A 23972-nucleotide genomic window follows, 5' to 3' on the forward strand; every position below is an offset into this window, starting at 1 on the left:
GGGTCTAATGAGTGGGGGTTGAGCGAGGTGCTGAAGAGACACACCGATATTCGATCCGCTCGCAACTGTGTGATAAATCACGCTGCTGAAGTCCATTTCAGCATGGGGGACCTCAGGGGCCAAACATTTACACTCGGAAAAAGTCAGTATGGGAGCTGAACAGGACAATTCTGTCTCTAAGTCCCAGTCGGACATATTTAGTGTACTTCCTGTTACCATTAATGTGTAATGTAGTGGTCAAACAAAATTAATTGACCGATCTGATTAGTTTAGTTGGAACAGAAAGTTACCACACCTTTTGACCAATGAATTCCCATTACCATAAAATCCATGACCAGGATTTTTTTTAAAATAAGCACAAATAGTAATTTCTCCGTGCCGAGCAAAACTAGAAAAAATTACATTCACTATGGAAATGTCTGTGACTTTTGAAGATTTTATTGCATTCCATGATTTTTCCAGGACAGAAAACACAATTTTATATGGATTAGTGTGAAAGATTAAAGTGCACAGAGATCACAGATTCATATAAACTAGAGCTGTCAATATCAACGCATTAATGCATGCGATTCATTTAAAAAGTTTAACACATGAATTTTTCTTAATCGCGATTAACGCATTTACGGCTAATAAGCAGAAACCAGCAGAAACACTTGTTAGAAGCGCAGAACCTTTGTGAAGTTTCTGTCCGGAGTCATTACACTGATCAAATGATGGAGGAAGGAGCTCTTAGCGCTATTTAATGGACTTGTGACAGAAACTGAGTATTTTTCATCCTATGTCAAGTGCATTTTTATTACCACAGAAGTGCATCAAGTCTTAAATATCACCAAAATGCAGAATGAGATGTTTTTGTTTGCAAGCACTTTTCATGTGGAGTTCAAAGTGGCGCTGACGCCCTGACATGAATCATGAATGCGATTTTACGATTGCTGTAGGAAAATGGATAGCCACAGTTTACAGGTAGATTAATATTGTGGAGGATAAGAGTTTAAGAGATTTAATGCCTACTGCAATTAATATGCAACCTATGTGGGGACTAGTTCTTTCAATAAGTCAAACTCCCACTTAGACTTTGGGAAACATTTAATGTTACTTTAATTGGTGCTATTTTACATCTTTATACTCTGAAAGGCTTTGTTTGGAAAATGTAAAAGCATTATATTGTTACATATTGTTTGTTTTCTTTCCTAAGATGGAAATAAATGAATTTGGACAAGAAAAGAAGTATATTTAGAGTCAAATGTAAGCATTTCAAACCACGATTAACCACGAACACTATGCGATTAATCACTATTAAAAAAAATTGAATCGACTGACAGCACTAACTATGAAAAATTATGCGATTAATCAAGATTCAAAATTGTAATCGACTGAGAGCACTTACTACAAAAACTATGTGATTAATCGCAATTAAAAATCGTAATCGACTGTCAGCACTAACTACGAAAAATTATGCGATTAATAGTGATAAAAAATTTGAATCAATTGACAGCACTATGAAAAATATGCGATTAATCGCGATTCAAAATTGTAATCGACTGTTAGCACTAACTACAAAAAATTATGGGATTAATAGTGATACAAACTTTTAATCGACTAACAGCTCTAACTATGAAAAATTATGTGATTAAATGCAATTAAAAATTGTAATTGACTGACAGCACTAACTACGAACAATTATGCGATTAATCGTGATTAAAAATTGTAATCGACTGTCAGCACTAGCTATGAAAAATTATGGTATTAATAGCGATAAAAAATGTAAATCAACTAACAGCACTAACTATGAAAAATTATGCGATTAATCGTGATAAAAAATAGTTATTGGCTGTCAGCACTAACTACGAAAAATTATGCGGTTAATCATGATAAAAAATTGTAATCGACTGTCAGCACTAACTACGAAAAATTATGCAATTAATTGCGATTAAAAATTGTAATCGACTGACAGCACTAACTACGAAAAATTATGCGATTAATCGTGATTAAACATTTCAATCGTCTGACAGCACTAGTATAAACATATATGCACTTCTTCACAGAAATTCCCTAAACATTCTAGAATTCGAGTAGGTGTTAGAATCCAAATCTCTGTACCTGTTTCCTGGTTCGTGTCTTCCCTGTTCGAAGCTTGATGTACCGTGCAATCAGCTCGTTCCGTCCTGAAAACAAAACAAAACAGTTGTAAACATTTAAGTCAACACACAACGGCATTCGCAACCCATTTTTGATTGAGGAAGTACATTGCAAAAGTAAGAATGTTTACTGAACCAAACGCACGTCTTAATCAGCTGCAATGGCCCGACTGAGCAGGTGCTCTTCATAAGTTAGTGTACTTGTTAACCAAGTGGACAAAAGTATCAGTGAATGTTTGAAGAACATTCAAGTTAAAAATTCAAGTTTAATATCACTTGTGAACAGAATGATTTTATTGGGCGTCATTTCCAATCAAGTTGTAATTTTGACAAATTATGCAAAACATGTTAAAATATTATTTTATTATGTGTACTTAGGATACATTAAATGTTAGCTATGAAATTAGCCATAGCAAAACAAAGGAGTCAGACATTTTATTTCAAGTATACTAAGTATTAAGATATTCTTAAATTCATGGAAAATATCTGTTCAACTTTTCACTCAGATTGTTATGCTGATAATACAGTTTCTATAAAACAATTTTTATAAAATGATAAAAGAATGCAAAATTTGAGATACAAGAGATTGTGTGTGTGTTTGCTGAAGGGTCACATTGGACGAGTAGGTGAAGTGATAGCGACGGCGCAATGAGGTGTAGCAGTTGCTCTGTATGTCAATGTTTGTAGAATATGATTTAATGCCTCCTGTAAATCTCTGGGCTCATTTGTCCGACTGGACTCCGGTTACTTGCCAAGACGGCTCAATATACTCATTCTATGGCCGCAAATGTCTGCAGAACCACTGAACGCCCCCTTTTGCCCTTTAAACACCCTCTGTTTGTTTTCTGGCAAAAATGGCAGATAAATGACCTTGTGTGACATGATGAGAGGATCAGACAGCCCAGAGAGGCAAATGGTGTTGAATCTATCCTGTATAATCACACGGGAAGTCGGCATGTTGTTTCCGATAGTTCCAGTACACTAGGATCGGCCACATTATGCAGACTCACCGACAAGCGTCATCCCCTATCAGACATTTTTGCATTGGCACCAGCGTGTTTAGCTTCCCCCTGTGGCGCGACTAAAAGCATATTGCGTCAGCAGCGTAGGAGAACCAGGTTTAAATGTTGCATTAAACCAGGAAGTAATCACGTTTGCATAATCAGTGATGAGCGTGATTCTGCGTTGCATTTTTCCCCTCTAATATTATTATTTTATTGTATTTTTTCTCCCCAATTTGGAATGCCCAATTCCTCGTGGTGGTGTAGTGACTTATCGCAATCCAGGTGGTGGAGGATGAATCCCAGTTGCCTCCGTGCCTGAGACGTCAATCCGCGCATCTTATCACGTGGCTTGTTGAGCATGTTACCGCGGAGGCGTAGGCCCACACTATTCTCCACGGCATCCACGCACAACTCACCACGTGCCCCAGCGAGAGCAAGAACCACATTATAGCAACCATGAGGAGGTTACCCCAGGTGACTCTACCCTCCCTAGCAACCGGGCCAATTTGGTTGCTTAGGAGACCTGGCTGGAGTCACTCAGCACACCCTGGATTCGAACTCGCGACTCCAGGGTTGGTAGTCAGCGTCAATACCCGCTGAGCTACCCAGGCCTCCCATTCCTTCTAATATTACGTTTTTACTCCACAGATGGTTAGGTTTAGGTTTGGGTTGGGGTTACAGTTTATAAAATATACTTTCCTCTTCAATGTATAGACCTTTTTCAAAGATGTTTCTGGCCTTATTTAGCAGTGTAAATCTTGCAAAAAAAATTATATTATAAATTTTTTAAATATTGAGTGTAAGTTTATAACATTATGCTTATTGTTATATTACCCTGGAATTAGTTTAAAAAAACGAATGACCACAGCTGAGAGGGGGTTTCTATTACAGCTGCTGAGAGGGTGACTGTAAATTTGGCATCTTGTCCCAACTGAATCTCTTAATCCACCGCTCTCTATTTCTTTTTTCTCTTCTGGAAAGTCGTTCAAACGTAATAGTGGATTTTTTCTTTTGGTCTTGGAGCAAATGGGTAAGAGAAAATAATATTTGCTGTAATCTCCCATTCACTCCCATTCACCACTGTCGAAGTTTACCCTTCAACCGTTTACGTCCGCGTTCCAAAACCCGGAGTGTGAAAAAGATCTATTACAGCCAGTACAGCTGAACACAACTCGCTTCACAACTCGCTTTGGTGCCCCTCTGTGGACATTTCACCAGGAAAATGGAGCTCACAAGTGTCCATATGCCCAACAACACTTACCACTTTGGCCACTGGGGGCAGTGTTTTGAATTTTGCTAATTTATTCTCATGAATTTATTTCTCGTGCGACAGTGGCCATCCCGAGGAGAGATCTGAAATAAGGTGCTTGAAAGACTTTGAAAGCTGCTCAGGAAAAGTTTCAGTGAGAGTTACGGTCGGAACAGAGAGCGGGCACAATCCCGTGAAGGGTGATGGAAGAGTGCAGCACGTGTCTGTGAGGGTGCACGCTCCAGGATGCGCTAGCTGAGAATGAAAGAAAAGACGTCTGCATGTCTCATTTAAATCGACATGAAAATATTAATATAAATCGAAAATATTATATACTGATTTTCTGACTCGCGATTCATTCGATTTAACAGTTTAGAAATCGTTTAAATCGATTATTGACCAACACAAATGATTCTCGATTCAAAAATGATATTAATGCATATGTATCGGCAGGATTACTAATCGATGCATCGAGAAAACGAGTGAATCGGTACACCCCTACTTGTAATTATGCATAATTTACTTTTATTAATATAGTCAATACATGTAATATGTATAACAATGACACTGTAAAATAAAGTGTTACCAAATTAAAATATTTATTTTATTTTATTTTATTTTATTAAAGATTACTCAATTCAATTTGATGGATTTTTTTAAAGAAATGCAAATGCATAAATCAAAGTATTGAAAGGCCGTTTCTGCCACATAAAATATTTTGCTTTAGTAAGTCAATTAAAAATAATGAGGCATATTTATGAAAAGTGTCATATTTATGAGATAAAAAGGATTAGAATTAAAATCATAATTTTGAGATAAAAAGTCAATTATGACACACAATGATATATTTATGAGATAAAAAGGATTAGATTCAAAATAGTAATTTTGAGATAAATAGTGATTATTATGAGATAACAAAAAACAAAATTATGAGTCATTATAAGATAAAAAGTCAATTTATAGATTCATAATCATAATTTTGAGATAAAAAGTCAATTATGAGATACAAAGTCATTTATGAGATTAAAAAAGGATTAGTTTCAAAATTATGAGTCATAATGAGATAAAAAGTCAATTATGAGATAAAAACTCAATTTATAGATTCATAATCATAATTTAGAGGAAAAAAGTCAATTATGAGATACAAAGTCATATTTATGAGATAAAAAAGGATTAGATTCAAAATTATGAGTCATAATGAGATAAAAAGTCATAATTTATAGATTCAAATTCATAATTTTAAGATAAAAAGTCAATTATGAGATAGTCAAATTTATGAGATAAAAACGATTAGATTTAAGATAATAATTTTGAGATAAATAGTGATTATTATGAGATAAAAAATCTAAATTATGAGTCATTATGAGATAAAAAGTCAATTTATAGATTCAAAATCATAATTTTGAGATAATAAGTCATTATGAGATAAAAAGTTATATTTTTGTGATAAAAAGAATTAGATGCAAAATCATAATTTTGAGATAAAAACTCATAATTTATAGGTTCAAAATCCCAATTCTGAAATAAAAAGTCAATTTTATAGATTTAAAATCATAATTTTAAGATAAAAAGTCAATTATGAGATAAAAACTCATAATTTATAGATTCAAAATCATTATTTTAAGATAAAAAGTCAATTATGAGATACAAAGTTATATTTATGAGATAAAAAAGGATTAGATTCAAAATAATTATTTTGAGATAAAAAATCTAAATTATGAGTCATAATGAGATAAAAAGTCAATTATAGATTCAAATTCATACTTTTGAGATAAATAGTCATTATTATGAGATTACAAAAAAATTAGTCATTCTGAGATAAAAAAAAGTACATTTATAGATTCAAAATCATAATTTGAAGATAAAAAGTCAATTATGAGATAGTCATATTTATGAGATACAAAGTTATATTTTTGAGATAAAAAGGATTAGATTCAAAATCATAATTCTGAGATAAAAACTCATAATTTATAGATTCAAAATCCCAATTCTGAAATAAAAGTCAATTTTATAGATTTAAAATCATAATTTTGCAATAAAAAGTCAATTATGAGATACAAAGTCATATTTATGAGATAAAAATGCATAATTCATAGATTCATAATAATAATTCCGAGATAAAAAGTCAATTATGAGAGGCCATTTCTGCCACATAAAATATTTTTGCTTTAGTAAGTCATTTAAAAATAATGAGGCATATTTATGAAAAGTGTCATATTTATGAGATAAAAAGGATTAGAATCAAAATAATTATTTTGAGATAAATAGTGATTATTATGAGATAACAAAAAACAAAATTATGAGTCATTATGAGATAAAAAGTCAATTTATAGATTCATAATCATAATTTAGAGGAAAAAAGTCAATTATGAGATACAAAGTCATATTTATGAGATAAAAAAGGATTAGATTCAAAATTATGAGTCATAATGAGATAAAAAGGATTAGATTCAAAATAATTATTTTGAGATAAATAGTGATTATTATGAGATAACAAAAAACAAAATTATGAGTCATTATGAGATAAAAAGTCAATTTATAGATTCAAAATCATAATTTTAAGATAAAAAGTCAATTATGAGATACAAAGGATTAGATTCAAAATCATAGTTTTGAATTAAAAAGTTAAAATTATGAGATAAAAAAGTCATAATTCATGAGCCGGAAAATGATACAATGAAAGTGAACGGTGACTGTGGCTTACATCCTGCCTAATATCTCCTTTTGTGTTCCACTGAACAAAGAAAGTCATACGGGTCTGAAACAACATGTGGTTGAATAAATAATGACAGAATTTTCATTTTTGAGTGAACTAGCCCTTTAAGGTGGAGATCTGAGCTACAGGAAGTGTCATTGAATGGTGACTCCTCAGTTCTTTGCTTTGGTGATCTAAGGGGGGCATTTCTGTCAGCCAGTAAAAGTGGATGGATTCAGTTTGAGATGCCAAGCGTGTTAAAGGCATAGTGCGAGATCTCGCATTCGGCTCGATGTGGTACGTGTGCGTGCAGATTTTCCACAAATAAATCTTTGATCTTTCATGATTATAGGGACAGTGTATGTTTTAAAAGGCCAGTGAGGTCCTTAAAGAATAGTTCACCCTAAAATGAAAACCTCTTTCTCTCTCTCTTCCTCCTCTTCACATTCCTGTCATTCCTGATCTGTGAGTCGTCGAGCATCTGCTCAGCTCAAATAAACAACTAACACAAACACACACATTTACCTTGCTATCTAAATGAGGATATACCACAGACTTCTACTGTTTTTATATAAAGCTCATTGTAATGTCAACCCAAACCCTACCCCTAAAAAAGAAAGGTTTTGTCAGAATAACATAACTTTTGGAGACAGTTTTGTCCCTAAAGTATAACAAAAAGTAAAAACGTTGCAATCTGTTCGTTTTAGTGAGCAAATGATGACAGACGGACAAGCAGACAGACAGACGTTTGACACCTTAACCTTGTGCGACCCCGCGTACACATGCGTGGACGTTGTGTTTTGGCTTCGCTATACGCAACGCATAATTTAAATCATTTAAACTGACTGAATATAGTTCACAAGACTCTAGACGGTCATTTAAAGGTTAAACCTCTGGCGCACCGAGTCACGTGACACAACAGCATGACATTGATTTCCGTGAAGCGCTTCTACAGGTGCAGCGCTAACAAAAGTGCCTCCGGTAAGAAACCTCTTTAAGTTTTTTCATTGAAACCTGTTTGAGTGTAAAGAGTAGCGTCTCTAGTTTCATTTCATATGCCGCTTTAAAAAATTCATACATTTTTCGTGCGTCATCGTGCTGATAAACATGATGTCCACATACGTGGATTTTGGGATTATTCGTGGATTATTCCCTCAAAAGTTGAAAAAACATGTTAGTTAGTTATTTGAATAACTTTCAACACATCTGTGGGTCATTTTGCTTCATTTTAATATACATTTTATTATATTTTATTTTGTTATCTCTGCAATATGGTTCTATTCATTAACATTAGTAAATGCATTCCGATATTTACTGTGCATTATCACATGGGTGCATCCAAAAGATGAAAATGTTGCTTTCAGAGGCTTTATATGGAGTTAGGATGAAAATAAGGTGCATTTCAAACTGTTCTGAGACCAGTGCAGACAGACAGCACACTGGAGGTTAAGTCATTCACTAAATAGGGAGCAAGGGAGCATCCTATAGCTCTCTATGCAGTTATCTCTATGCATCACTTGCATTAATTCTTCTGTTAAAACTCATGTATTATTTGAGCTGTAAAGTTGTTTAAATCATCATTTTTACAGTCATTTTAGGGTTTTAGGGTTTGTTGACATTGCATCATCATGGTAACAAAGTTGCAAAGTTGGCTTTAACTTTTCACAGATGTGGTTAGTAAGTGACACTAAAATCATGTTTACACATCATGTCGTTTATGTCTTGTGGTTATACTTTTGAAAAAGTCGATGCATAGGGAAGGGGGCCTCACTCGCGGTGAGCTAAGCCCGGGAGGACGGCTGCTACCCAGCTCTGGGCGAAATCGTTGGGCTACCCTTCCTCACTGGGCACCCCTCACTCCCTCCGGCCTCACCCACATGCTCTGCCACCCAGTTAATTTTAACGTAAAAAATAAAATTGGCCCCCATTCACTTTCATTGTAAGTGCCTCATTGTAACCCAGATTTTTGCTTTTTTTCTTTTTTAAGAAAAGGAGTGACGAGTCGAAATTCAGTTTTGTGGTAATCAATATTATGCCACAAATGCTGTCGATTGAGCTTAACTTGTATTGAACCCGGAATATTCCTTTTAAGAATTAAATCGCAATAAGTTCTTGCACACTGAAAGCTTGAATGGCTGCATTTAAAAATAGACTGCAATCAGCTCTTCAGTCAGCGTTGTGTAAGCAAGTGGCGCCCTCTAGCGGTCTGGATGGCATTTGCCATTATCCATTAAACCATTATAAACCTTAAAAGGGCATTTCGTTCCTTTGGTAACTTTTTATTTTTCCATGATGGTGGTTGACAAACATATGCATGATATGAATTTGTGATGCTCTATTATATACAGTACTAACATGTAAAATGTGAGTTTTATTGTTTTGAGCGGAAAAAAACAAAAATGGTATCTTTCATTGTTGCTCACTTTAAACTTGTCCTGTCATGTGTTCAACAGATCCAATCCATGTTCAATGGAAATTACTTATTGTTAGAACAAAGAAAAAGCTTTTGAAACACTTTGTATATTTAAAAAATAATAATTCACGAGCAAAACAGTGATCTGATGACAAAATAAGGTAAGTGGCAAAATATCGGTATCGGTCAATTGTTTTTTGTTCAAATCGGTATCGGTATTGGGAAAAAATTTCATATTGGTGCATCCCTAGAATTAATTCTGCTAATTTCTGATGTAATGTCTGTAACGTCTTAAAAACATGAATTACTAACACTCCTGGAAACATAATAAACAATTTGATTTAAAAAAAATCTGCATCAATTTTTAGGGAAACGATTTGCTCTAGGATGTTTGTTTTTTTTCATGTTTATTAGGTGCTACTAATTACAAATCAAAAAGGGGAATGGTAAATGCACACAGCAGTCACGCTCGGGTCTCAGGAGGTTAATGACTAAATAGAAATTCTGAGGTTCTTCCACGAAGACGAGACGTTCATGGGAGTGTGTGTGTGTGTGTGTGTGTGTGTGTGACCATCAAGCCCCCACAGCAACACCCAAGTGTCCTCCACTGATGGCCACGAGAGGTCACAACCCTACCGCGCCATTGGCAAAAAAAGGTGCAAGAAATCTTTTCAGACTGACAACAAAACAAACCAACTCATTAAGAGCGCTCACAAACCGCAGACAAAAACCAATCTGCAACATACCTGTGAAACTTCAAGACTATGTGAGAGAGAGCTTACATTCTCTCTATCTATCTCTCTCATTTGACATCAGGCCACTAATGAAGGATCGAACCGCAGTAAAGTTCAGGCAAACTCTGCAACACTTCATGTGAATACACCCATTGACTCCTGCATGCAGGCTGGGTTTGGAGTAGTACCATTCTACTCACACTATTTCTGTATTATGTAGTATGTATACTGTGCACAATATGCAAACTTTCAGTTTGCATGGAAAACCAAGATGTTGCATGGAAAAAATAATTTTTCAGTCTCACATAGGTGAGATTTCTCGTTCAAAACACATATTCCTTCACGAACATGGAAAAATGTCCATTTAACGACAAGTCCTGAGTTTTTAACAACTTTTGAACAGGTGGAGAAGTGTTCCATAATGTGGGTACTTATCTTGCGACGGGATGCTTGGGAGCCATTAAACCATGTCAAATGTATTTCCTTTCAACGGCTGTGTGTAATTTTACGGGTCGTGAGAGTGCAGTGGGTGAATGCATTACGGTACAGTGAGGACGAAAGCCAAGGAATGTTTTCTTTGGCAAAGCCTGTTTTAGCCCAGCGCACCAAAAAGCGAGACAATCTCTGTGACGGTGCTACACTTAGCGGGATAATAACTCAAATGTGTGACACACACAATAGCCAATGAGTTTGCAATGAAAATTATGCCACAAACACTTAGTGTTCTTCAAAATATGTGCTCATTTACCAAACTTGTGGAGGAATGTTCGAGACGTACATGCATTCAACAGTTTATAAGGCGCCTTTGCATTGCACGGACGCCCTCTGGAAAAGGGTCATGGGAGCATTGTGGGAATTGTTGTCATTTTTTAACACTCAGCACTGTAAATTATCGTTATTTGCATGATTGTCTGAAATTGCTGGGGCCAAACGCAGCTATGAATGAAGCTCTATCTGAATTTGGCCAAACACTGTTGGCTTGAGGTCACTTTGAGATCAAGACGTTTTTAACGTTTTGCTCCGCTTCCTGACCTCAGGATGATGAGGAACAGGCGGTTTCCTCGCAAGAAACAGAGGGAAGTAAAGGAACCATGGGCGTAACTTCGACTTAAAAAGTGGTGGGCACAGCTTTGGGGGGCTTGTGACATCACAAAACTCATGAATATTAATTAGGTTATGCACAGCTAATTTTTAAAATCATCTATTACTGTTTTTCTTTTACTGTTGTCATTTTTGATGGCCAATTCAAGTGCTCCAATAAATATTTCACATATTCCAGTTGACAACTTTATCCCTATATCTGCAAATGTTAAAACTCCTGCTTAAGAACTGGCAATGTTTCTTCTGCATTAGACACTTACCTGACGAAAGCTATTTCAAAAAGTGGTGGGGACAAAAAATGGCCAAGGCAAAAAGTGGTAAGGACCTGTTCCACCTGTCCCACCCATAAATGACTCCTATGGACATAACTTTCAACAGGTTGACCAGTGACAGAAATGCACAAAGTATGAAAAGTACAAAGTTTGCCGTTTATATGAACAGCGACTTGCAGTCAGTAGCGGGTTCTAGCTTGTATGGCGCCCTGGGCGAAACCCGCTTCGAAACGCCTCCAAAGTTGTTGACGGGTGGGTGCCTTGTGCCGCCCCCCCCCCGCAAGATGCCGCCCCGGGCAACTGCCCATGTCGCCCATGCCTAAATCCTCCACTGCTTGCAGTAATAAAACAACCGGAAATCATTTTTAATGAGAACTGGTAATAAGTTTTAACTGCATTAAATAAATGTGGAAGTGTTAAACATGTTTTTAATTAACAGGAATGTAAACTAAGCTTCAGAAAAGGTGACTTTAGTAGTTTGCATGAGGTTGAATGAAACTCAAAGTTTCATATGCTGCAAGGAATCGTATGCTGCAATAAATAAATAAATCTTAATCAGTATTTTAGTTTTATTTTCAAGTAAACATCCTTAAAACAAGCATAATATAAGAACATACATGGGCAAATTCACTAAACAGTTGCGCCACTTTCCTGTGTGGTTTTTCAGCACAAAAACCTTCATAAAATTTACTTACGACCCGCAATTTAGTTTAAGCATGCGCAGTTAGGGCTGAAATATTGATGCATCTTCAGTATTTAAATCAGGTCGCTGTCATTCATTTCACAGACACACGCCTCCTTTCTATGTTAATTGTGCTCATTATAGATTGCGCTTCATTCACAAAACAAAGAATTTGTTTGCCGGCAAACTATAAATCGTACTTTTACCGCTCAAGGAAAGCAGGCGGTAACTGAAGTACTATACATTTTGTACATTTTCTATCAATTATGACAGTAGTACTTTTTTTAAAGCATAAACCTTTTAAAGCATAAACCTCAATACATTTTGTAAGATTTATGCTTTATAGATGAAAAACAATTTGCCAATTGGGTAAGAAAAATAAACATATTTCAAGATTTATTCTCGGTAAAGTCTACATATATTTTCAGAAGTAAATGTATCTTATTTTAAGGATGTTTAGATCATTTTACTGGAAAATGAGACATAAATACTGTTTACAAAAATGACTTTTGCAGTGTAAAGATTTGTATGTCTCTAAAGTTATTCATGCGTAAAAGGGTTGCTGTCAATACGTTGTTATTGTACGTTTCAGTGTTTATGCAGAAGTATGAAAATACTGTGTAAGTGTGCCAGAATCATGCTTTATGTACAAATAACTGCAGATAACAAGGCCAGAAATATACTTTACACAAGTATGTGTATGCAGATGTGAGCGCTTAACCAATGCATTGCCAACACACAGTCTAACTTCACAAAGATTACGTGCGTTTTTGCGTAACTGTATTGGTAACAAACCTCAGTACTCAAGGGGGCGATTAAACTGGACATGTTGTTATTCAGATAATTATGACAATAATTGGCTTGAAAGAGAAACGCACCTTGAAGTGAGCATTTCACACTAATGTTTGTAATAGCGCCCCATGTGGCAACATTGAGAATGCAAAGCGTACTTGCATTGTGTTATGAACTGCAGACACATTTTAGAATGCAACAACACACAAAATCAAGCTTGTGTAACTAGAAGCGTCTGTGCTCACGTACTTGCGCAGTGTATGTTTCAGCCTTAATAAGATAATGGGCTCTTTTTTCGTGAGTGTGCAAAGCACAGTGCTACGCACTACGACCGTAAACAACATCTTGTCCAGTTTCAGGGAGAGAGCTAATTCTACGGACAATTTTTGTGCTAGCGCAAAACGCATGTGGGCGTGGGTGGGAGTGTTTGCACTAACGTGGGTGTATTGTATGTAAATGAAGAGCCGCAAAGCGCAATTTGCTATTTTCCAAAGAACTTGGTCGTTGCGCTAAGACGTTTCAATACCACGTCTTAAATTCAGTTCCTGCATTTGCAGTTTGGAGATTCCACCAGCAGGTGGTAATAAAGTTCATATCCAAATTCTGAAAATATCTGGAAAATTAAATTAAGTCCCTGAGGATCACTGTTGTAGCCGTTTTGAGAAAAATGAATAATTATGAGATTGTGTTAAACTATCTAAAGTTCATGGCTTATTTTTCAATTATTATCATTATGTTTATATTTACAAGTGTATTTATGATCTAATTTATATTGGTATTTTTGCCCCCACTGTCGTGATTTTTAAGTCACTGCAAAAGAGGCCAGTGGAAGAAGTTGGACAGAGTGAAATGTTTGGATTTGGACTGATTTTTTTGACAACTTTGTTATTTTGTTTATATTTTAGTTTTGTTTGAAGTGTAATTTACGTTGCGCCCACTTGCGCCCAAAACTTCATGGTCATGCCCATTGACTTTGCACTTATGACTTAAGGCATTGCGTTGCGCGTAACGCTTGCGCTCGTAAAATAGGGCCCAATGTTGGAAATGGCAAGTTGACTGGTTCAATATCAGTATCTTAAAGGGATAGTTCACCCAAAAATGTAAATTCTCTGATCATTTACTCACCCTCATGCCATCCCAGATGTGTATGACTTTCTTTCTTCTACTGAAAGCAAAGGTTTTTAGAAGAATATTTCAGTTCTGTAGGTCCATACAATGCAAGTCAAGAGGGTCCAAAACTTTGAAGCTCCAAAAAGCAAATAAAGGCAGCATAAAAGTAATCCATACGACTCCAGTGGTTAAATCTATATTTTCAGAAGCAATATGATGAGATGAGGGTGAGAAACACATCAAAATGTAAGTACATTTTATTATAAATTCTCCTCCCTGCTCAGTAGGTGGCGATATGCACGAAGAATGCAAATCGCCAAAAACAAAAGAAGAATGGGTTAGTGAAAGTAAAAGTGGAGATTTATAGTTAACTATAACTTTAAACTTTTTCTCACCAGCACCTATATTATCACTTCTGAAGACATGTATTTAACCACTGGAGTCACAGACTACTTTTATGCAGCCTTTATGTACTTTTTAGTCCTTCAAAGTTCCGGAAACCATTTTCTTGCATCGTATGGACCTACAGAGCTGAAATATTCTTCTAGAAATCTTCATTTGTGTTCAACAGAAGAAAGTCATACACATCTGGGATGGCATGAGGGTGAGTAAATGATGAGAGAATTTACAGTTTTGGGTCAACTTTAGCTTTAGCTGACTTAGGTGTTATTGATAATTATTGATTGATAACAGTGGTGAATGATTTGTCTGAGCTGATGGTGGGTGATACCAAGCTCAGTGTAATCCCGGTGTAAATCTGATCGCTTGAGGGAGAGGCAACACAGAGCAGCTGGAGGTGAACTGAAAGACAACACAGACACACGCAAACGGCGGTTCAGAGTCGCAACTCGCAAAAAACAGGTGCAAACCTCACTGTCACCCCGCCCCCCTCCCCCCTTTTGTGTTTATTTGTCCCTCTCAATCGCACATGTTCAAAGGGTAAACGTCCATTCTCGTGTCGGGTTACACACTCGCTGCCTTGAACTCCCGCGGTGTGCCATTCCGGGCGAGCTTTGCCCATCCCAAACCGCCGCTCACCCAAGGCCCCAACTCTCGGGGGTTGACAGACCCACCCCAAATGCCCTCTTTTGCCCTCTATGAACCTCCCTTGCTGCCTGTCCTAACCCTCTACAGTGATATTGAGACAGTTTATGAAGCTTTATAAAGTTTCACAGTTGATCAGGGTGGTAGCCGTGTGATGACAGTCTGTGTACATCCTTTCTATCGCACCTCTCCTCACACCAGCCAATCAACAGGTAATCCTCCCGGCACGGTCGCAGACGGACATTTAAAGTCATAGTAAAGGTCATACCCACAAACACAGAAACACATACATAAATTATTTATATCTATATATATATTTAAATAAAAGCAGGGGATTCTGGGGGGGGGGGGGGGGGGGTGGAGGTGGGGAGGTAACCCCCCCAATAATCAAAACAAGCAAAACCTGTCTGTCTGAACAATGTGGGAAACTTGTTTGGAATCATTATTTTTGTAATTACGTTCGGTGCCACTAGTGGTGCAGAAATTAAACACTGTGCATTTGAATTCACCCATAGACTACAAAAGATATGGCAGAGAGGTAAAAGGGGAGGAGCATACCGTACATCTTGCCCTCGTCGGAGAGGATAATCTTCCGTCGTCCGCAGGGCGGATAGATCGCCAGCGCCTCCTGAAAGCTCTGCTCGATGTCTGGACTCCACACACCTTCTGCATCATTCTCTAGTGGCTTATCCAAACCCTCGTTCAGCTCTTCGCTAGCACCCCCTGGGGAGGGCGCTGATATCCACTCGGCCGACAGGGTGGTGAAAGGAGAGCGCAAGATGCCTTAGCGGATACTGATTGGGGTGCAGAGGATCTGGGAATGGCTGTGGTGGGAAAATGAGGGGCTCTGCCAGTCTTGAAGCGAGGAAACTAAATTATGAAAGAAAGAAACAAGTTAAAGGTGAGTTAAATTTTAAATTATAACTAGATAGGTAAAGTCTGTCAAGACAAACTTTGATCTAGGCTTGAAAAAGCCTCATGTGACAACACCACGTCCACACTAATACATTTTAGTTTCTCATTCGTATTGAAATGGCATTTTCCTCCACCGAAAATGGCGAAAACTGAAAACTGCGTTGTCTAACGAAAACGAATTAGAATTAGTGAGGATGAGGTCTATAAGCAGATTAAAGGTATAGGCCTTTATCACACTTCCGCGTTCGCAGAGCGGAAGCTTCACTTAGTAGCGTAAAACAATTTCCGCTGCAGTCTGTTTCAATGGCAGTGCCCACAGCGTGGAATTATTATGGCCTATTTTATGTACAATTCATCTCAAATACTTCATCTAAACAGACCTACCTCACCTTACAATCATTACTCAGGGATGATGAAGTATAGAAAAACAATGTCATGTTGTTTTATTATTTTAAACAGGATGTATGTGAACAGGGAACACTTCACAGAGTATAAGTACGTTTTTTATTAGAGGAATGCAAGAGTATAATAAAAACAGGAGTGCATTTACACATTAAAGAGCATTAGAACAAGACAATGGTATTTAGTAAGTCACAAAAAGAAACGTATATTCCGAAAAAGATTCTACAGAGTATTTGCGATGATAATGATCACACTGCTTTCATGTACATACTTTATATATGGGACGATATGGTTATATTCGGTTTGATATATGAGGTCAGGTTCACGATTCAATATAATCTCGATTCGATATAATAACACTTAAATGACAAGGTATCATGAAATTTTATGTGTAATAATACTAGCTGTCACTGTTTAAAATAATGTGTACAGTTTATAAGTAATAACATGATAAGCGCTAAAATGCTACTGTCACTTTAAAAGTTCAATGTGCATCTCACAGACCCGGGACAGTGTTCCGGTTTATTGACAGAGAAGTCTCTTGCTTTCTTTATAGCATCTGTCTTATGTTTGATTAAAATTATTATCTCTTTTTACTTTTTTATATGACTGCAAAGAACAGAAAGAATATTATAAGACACATTATTCAATAAAAGTGGAGTGTGTGGATCTCATCTTTGATGGACACACATTACACGGAAGAAATGGCGTTTTATTCTCAAGCTCTTTTCATCATAACAAGGCGATTTTCCAGGTATTCCAGTACTTAAATTTCTAAGAGCTAAATTCAAGCACTTCAAGGATTTTGTGCCTTAAGGCTCATATCCATAAGGGTAAAATCAAGCAATAGAGAGATTATGATGTTTGATGGGTCATTTCATTTATGTTCACGTGGACAAAAAACAATGTTGCAAATTTTTAAATATCAAGTTGTGCCTCGATATGGTTCGTAATTTTTTTTGGCTCATGATATACTGAAATTCAACATACTATTAGTAATAATTCAATTATTACTAATAGGAATTACTTGAGGATTTTGACTGTACAGTTTAGTTTGTATGAATTATTTGTACTGTTAATGTAGAATAACGATAAAGCTTGCAAGAAAATAAAACTCTGTGGCAGACAGGTCTCTTGCTCATCGTAAATGAGGAAGCGGGAACCGGGTTTACAACCAAAAGACTTTTAATTCAACTCAACATGAAACTACTTTTCAGCATAACAAAACCATAACGCACACACAGCTCCATGCACTCTCTCATTCTGCTGCACCTCCCCCTCTCTCTCGAACTGGCGTCTCCGGCTCCTCTTGATCCCTCTCCCGGCTGATTGCAGTAACTCAGTGCCAGGCGTCCATCCTAACAGCCCGGCCCCTCCCTCCTCCTCGTCACAAACCCCCAACACCCGATTCAGGCCGGGGAACCAACCGGCCTGACTTACCCCACCCCCTTCCTGGAGGGGAAGTGTTGCCCTTTCGGCCGTCCTTCCGCCAGCTGGTCTTCCCCACCTCCTGGGATCATGAGTAGGACGAGGGGAGGGAGAGGGGGGAGGGAAAGAGAGTGGGAGAGCCTGAGAGAGAGAGAGAGAGAGAGAGAAAAGAAAAACAGAAGCAAAAAAATTCGGTCCTCAGCCAGCTGCACAACTGTCCTCAGCGATGCCGGGCGATGACACTGGAACCCGTCCCTTCCGGTAGCCTGATGATGAACCGCTCCAGAACCACCGGATCGATTGTCTCCTCGGCGTTGCGATCCTCCGTCAGTGGCGAGGTCTCTCTGATGGCACGTCTTCCTCCATTCCCGAGCTTCGGCACCACTGTGGAAGGCAGGTCTCTTGCTCAATGTAAAGGAGGAAGCGGGATCCGGGTTTACAACCAAAAGGCTTTTAATTCAACTCAACATAAAACTGCTTTTCAGCATAACAAACCATAACACACACACAGCTCTGTGTGCTCTCTTATTCTGATGACTTTTCAGTCCAACAGGTGGAATGCACACGTTTAGCAGCTGTGTGCACCTCTCTCTCTCGAACTGGCGTCTCCGGCTCCTCTTTATCCCTCTCCCGGCTGATTGCGGTAACTCAGCGCCAGGCGTCCATCCTAACGGCCCGGCCCCACCCTGGTCCTCGTCACAAACTCATTTAGCTGGTTTATTAAGCGACAGGTTTGTGCAACAAAACTACATTTCCCATCATTATACTGTATGTGGCCACACGAGAATGATAAAATTGATGCACATCATCGGTCGGAGCTTACATAGAATTCAGAGTTTACAATTTGTAATTACGAGTTCTACTAGGACGTGAACGGTTTTTAGAATCTCGTAATAACAGTAATTTCAACATAACGTGAATGCACCATAAGTCTATTACCCAGTCTACAATGGAAAGCAAACGTTCTAAAAAGATGATGTGCTTTCGATAAGTGGAAATAGAACAAGGTGTCCCTAAAGCCCAAAGTATACTTCAGTCAGACGTGAACGCTGAGCGTCCACGTACAGGACGCGTGATGCAAATCTCGTCATCAGCAGAGTGCGCGAGCACTGAACGCGAATAGCTCGATTTTTCTAACCACGTCTTTTAACGCACAGTATGCGCATGTGCCTGGATTTATTTGCAATAATTAATGGGTCCACAAGGTGGCAACACTTTAATTTTCAGCCATTGTTGTCATAAAGAAGTGCTAGAAGAAAATGTAATCACCACTAAACATCAGGAGATGAAGGTAAAAACAACAACAGTGGATGTGCAAGTCAAGAAAGCGTGTGTGAGGAGGTCAGGAGAGACCTGTATTTGTATAACTCAAGTCAAGAATAAAAAGACATCTTTATGAGTCTAAACTCCTGAAGAGAAAGTCCGGTGTCTCATAGCAGTCATAGCGCTCATGCACCAACCACCTGTGTATGCGCACACAGTTATATGGAGTATACTTTGACAGGCTCGCGTTCGACTGTACGCAGACACTGTGCGTTCGTGTCAAAATGGAAGTATACTTAGGGCTTAAACTGTTGGCGCTCCGCTCACGTCCGGTGTAGACAGGGTGTATGGGATTTTGATCAACTGCTACGGGAAAACTGTTAGTCTGATCAATTAGAAAAGATATAGCAACCCGAGTCAGAACAGTCTGAAGGTCTGTGCCAAGTTTGGTGGATGTAGCTTGAAAGCTCGAGGAGGAGTTAGAGCCACAAATGTTTGTCGTGGTTTAGGGATTTTGGAAAAACACTAAACCATGCTTTGAGAATGACAGATTGTTGGCTTTGCCAAGCCAACACAATAATTATAGGCTTAATTATAGCTCTAAAATATTAATTGTAATGAGCTTTATATAAAAACAAAGTCTACGTTATGCCTCCTATTTGGATATACGCAAGTAAACATGTGTATGCGTGTGTTTGTACAAGAAGATAAGAGCTGGTGAGTAATGGTGCGTCATGGTAGCATCTGACTCAATCCCCCATTTTCCTTTCAGCTCTAAACGGACTTCCTGTACAAAACTCTCTCTCTCTCTTTCTCTTTCTCTCACTCACTCAGTCACACACCAGACTTAAACGCCCTTGAATTTCTCCAGAGGCTGTAACTAATGAAATGTAATGGAACTAATGTCTGATACATAACTGTCTCTAAAAATACAATATAAAATGTCCCCAGAAAGTATTTGGAAACTTTAAAAGGAATATTCCGGGTTCGTTGTGGCATAATGCTGATTACCACAAACATTCATTTCAAAAACTCTGTGTTACAGTGAGACACTTACAATGGAAGTGAATGGCGGCCAATTTATGGAGAGTTTAAATGCAGAAATGTGACGCTTATACTTTTATAAATGCACTTATATTAAGTCTTCTGTTAAAACTTGTGTGCTATTTTAATCATAAAGTTGCTTAAATCGCCATTGTTACGTCGTCATGGCAACTAAGTTATACAATTTGATATATCTTCACATAGAAAAGGTTAGTAAGTGATTTTTTCACACTAAAATCATGTTAACACGCATATTGTTTATGTCTTGTGGCTATACGTCTGAAACAGTGAGTATTTTAACTAGGGATACACTGATATGGAATTTCTGGGCCGATACTGATAACCGATATTTTTTATATTTTTTTTAGTTTACATTTTATTATCTTTTAACCTGGAACTGCTAGCTAATTTCAGATTCTCAGCCATAAGCAAATAAATGGTGACAAATAATCGGCGGTAATTCCACTATCAGCGCAATAATAATATTTAGATTTTTCCGGTTATCGGCCAAAAATATATCGGCCACCGATATATCGTGCATCCCTAATTTTAATGTTTACATATTGGCTCCATTCACCTCCATTGTAAGTGCCTCACTGTAACCCAGTTTTTTGCTTTTTTATTTTTTAAGAAAAGGAGGGAAGTTTCTAAATAAATGTTTGTGGTAATCAACATTGTGCGTGGATAGCGGAGAGTAGCATGAGCCTCCGCATGCTGTGAGTCCCCACGGTGTCATGCACAACGAGTCACGTGATAAGATGCGCAGATTGACGGTCTCAGAAGCGGAGGCAACTGAGACTTGTCCTCCGCCACCCGGATTGAGGTGAGTAACCGCGCCACCACGAGGACCTAGTAAGTAGCGGGAATTGGGCATTCCAGATTTGAGAAAAGGGGATAAAAAATAAATAAATAAATAAATAAATAAAAATAATAATAATTAGTGTGCAATGTATACAAGTAAAGTCATTTTGAGGTTTAAGGTTATGGCTACAGTAACAACAGTGTAAATTGATAGTGTGACTCTTTAGGGAGAACGAGACTCATAAGCTTATCATTAATGGCCTCTCTCACCCTCATTATATCTCTCTTTTTTTCATAGCCACAGACCTTCAAATATATCTATCTATAATCTATCTATACAGTGTAGTTTATAAAATGAGGATATATACTGTAGATAGAAAGCACATTCACACATGCGTGTGCAGGATATTAGCTTAATTTAAAGCTCATATTGTTTGGCCAGTAACAGTGGTGATGTGTTTCTGAGTGGAGCCAGAGGGCCGGTCAGCTTTAATCAAGAGTTTCTAACACACCGCAAGTGTCTCGCCCAGAGTGTCTGTAATAACCACGTGTTAATGTGATAATAACGTTAAAACAACGCACCCGCCCTAAAGGTTAAAATAAGTATCTGACATTGTAGTAACCTTAATACAACAGGATGGTTTTAACGGTACAAATGCAGATATGTTACAGCACTTGTCATGTCACCAAGAGCACTTACCATGCTAATAGCATGAAATGTTTATTTTTTATACCTTTTTTCAGTAGTCACAATGCCATGACACCGTTATTAAATATTATACATTTGACATGAGAGTTCTGATATCTCACAGCAGTCCTGAGTTTCATCTATGATATGTTATGTTTTCAGGAAGTAGGTTAGTGAATTGTGGGTTAAATGTTAAATTGTATTAGCATGGTACGTCCAAAACAAAAAAAAAAAAAGGGTAAAAATCATGATAGTACCATGGTCATTCTTGGTACTTTTTTATAAGAGCAAATAAATTGGTATTACAATATTATATGTAAAAATAAATAAATAAATAAATAAAACAGGGTAATACCACGGTACATGTCCAGAAAACAGGGTAAAATCATGATAGTACCATGTTACATTTTGGTACTTTTTAGTAAGTGCAAACAACAGTATATTACCATAGTATATGTAAAAAAAAAACAACAAAAAAAACAGGGTCATACCATGGTACATGTCCAGAAAACCCTGATTGTACCATGTCGGTACATGTCCAAAAACAGGGTAAAAATCATGGTGGTACCATGGTACTTTTTGGTACTTTTTTGTAAGAGCAATTACATGGTATTAGCATAGTATATGTAATAAAAAAACAAACAAAAAAAATCAGGATCATACCATTGTACATCCAAAAAACAGACTTCCTTGTATATATATATATATATATATTATTTTTTTTACATATTTACAAGGAAGAGTGGGGTCACTTATAATTCCCCACCCATCTTCACTGTCATAGACACAGAATGACTGCGAGCAGGTGGGCACCGGCTTCATTCCACCTGTTGTGCCCACTACAATATTCCATCCCGTGAACAAACATCCCCCTTCCCCCGGGGCGTATTACACGCAGGGCACAGACTCCACGACCCAAAATATTCACCCCTGAGGCCAGTTGCCACAGAGATGTGAACTGGTGCAGTTCTGATGCAGTCATGGGTTTTTAAATTGGTGCTATCTGTGGAGCATTTCACCCAAACAATCAGACCGTTGTCGCTATCTTACAATTGTAATTGTGCCAAACAGAAATCAATATGAAACACCCAAACACTGATGTAAATAATAACTAGACTTTAAACTCAAAAGAAAATGTACATACCTACAAATTTTAAAAAGGGAATCATTTGTACTATTGAATTTAAAATACTATAATAATACGGTTTTTAGTAGTAGGTTTGGCTTTGCTGATAAACAAATGAATTAACTTTAGATTACAGTGATTCAAATTACAGCTATATTCAAAATTATTATTATTTACTACAATATATTATATTACTGTTATCCTAAAAGAAGATATACGAGCCAAAATTGTCTGTTAATAAATTAATAAATAAATTACTCTTCCAGTTAATAAACAGGCATGTTCAAAATTATTATTTTACAGATTATTATTATTACACACACACACACACACACACACACACAAATAGTTTATTTTTAAGATTTACGCATTTCAATTTAATAATTTCCACCAAACTGATTTGTGTAATATTTAACAAAAAAACTTATATTTGAAATTGAAATAAAATAGGCTCAAATGTTTTTGGAGTGTATTATAATCCATATACAACATAATAATACAAAAATAAGTAGCCCAAGTAATACATCAAAGTAATAATACTAAATACATTTTCCATTTAACATTTGCGTACGTTTTGTAATCAAGAAAATTCACACAATAATTAACGTACTCAAACGCGAAACAATTGTTGGCGTGCCAATGACGTGATTAAACTTCTTCACAAAGTTTCCGCATGAAGTGGCTCCTGCGAGTTAGGAAAAAGGGACACGGGAATTCGCGAGAAAATTCCAACAATTCCAAAAATTCCATTGTTGCATCACATTTCGTCACAACGTGTCATTTAAAACAGCGCGTTTCGTGGCTTTTCTGAAATATCATTGTGTGAGGAACAGATTTGGAAAGCTTGTTTGAGTTCTTCTGAACAAACTACTTTGAATAAAGATTTGATTTTAAAAAGAATTGTCGAAAACACAAATGCCACTATGAAATATGTATAGTTAAATCAAACACTTACCTGTCTGAGGGGACAGTGAGGTAAATGTTGTGTTTTGAGTGGGAAATCTCTGCCTGAGTGCCTGGAAGCGGGAAGAAGGCTGGAATTTGAGGAATTGGCTGCAGTGTAAAGTGGAG

General features: G+C 37.2%; 1 protein-coding gene across 2 annotated transcripts in view; it reads right to left on the minus strand.

The window, feature by feature from the left end:
- Positions 1-23972, minus strand: part of LOC127436072 (transcriptional enhancer factor TEF-3-like) — a 44768-nt gene extending 20796 nt beyond the window's left edge. Inside the window, exons 1-3 of one of the 2 annotated variants that reach the window (XM_051690004.1) lie at positions 23857-23972; positions 15798-16104; positions 2101-2165 (exon numbers count right to left, since the gene is read on the minus strand). Coding sequence is in view for 1 of the 2 variants with exons in the window: in XM_051690003.1 (XP_051545963.1) it covers positions 2101-2165; positions 15793-15799 (72 nt within the window). In the remaining variant the exon portion in view is untranslated. Of the gene's footprint in view, positions 1-2100; positions 2166-15792; positions 16105-23856 lie in introns of both variants that reach the window. The other variant, XM_051690003.1, reaches the window with a different exon arrangement.

This window comes from Myxocyprinus asiaticus, chromosome 46 (assembly GCF_019703515.2).
Source record: "Myxocyprinus asiaticus isolate MX2 ecotype Aquarium Trade chromosome 46, UBuf_Myxa_2, whole genome shotgun sequence".
Taxonomy (NCBI): domain Eukaryota; kingdom Metazoa; phylum Chordata; class Actinopteri; order Cypriniformes; family Catostomidae; genus Myxocyprinus; species Myxocyprinus asiaticus.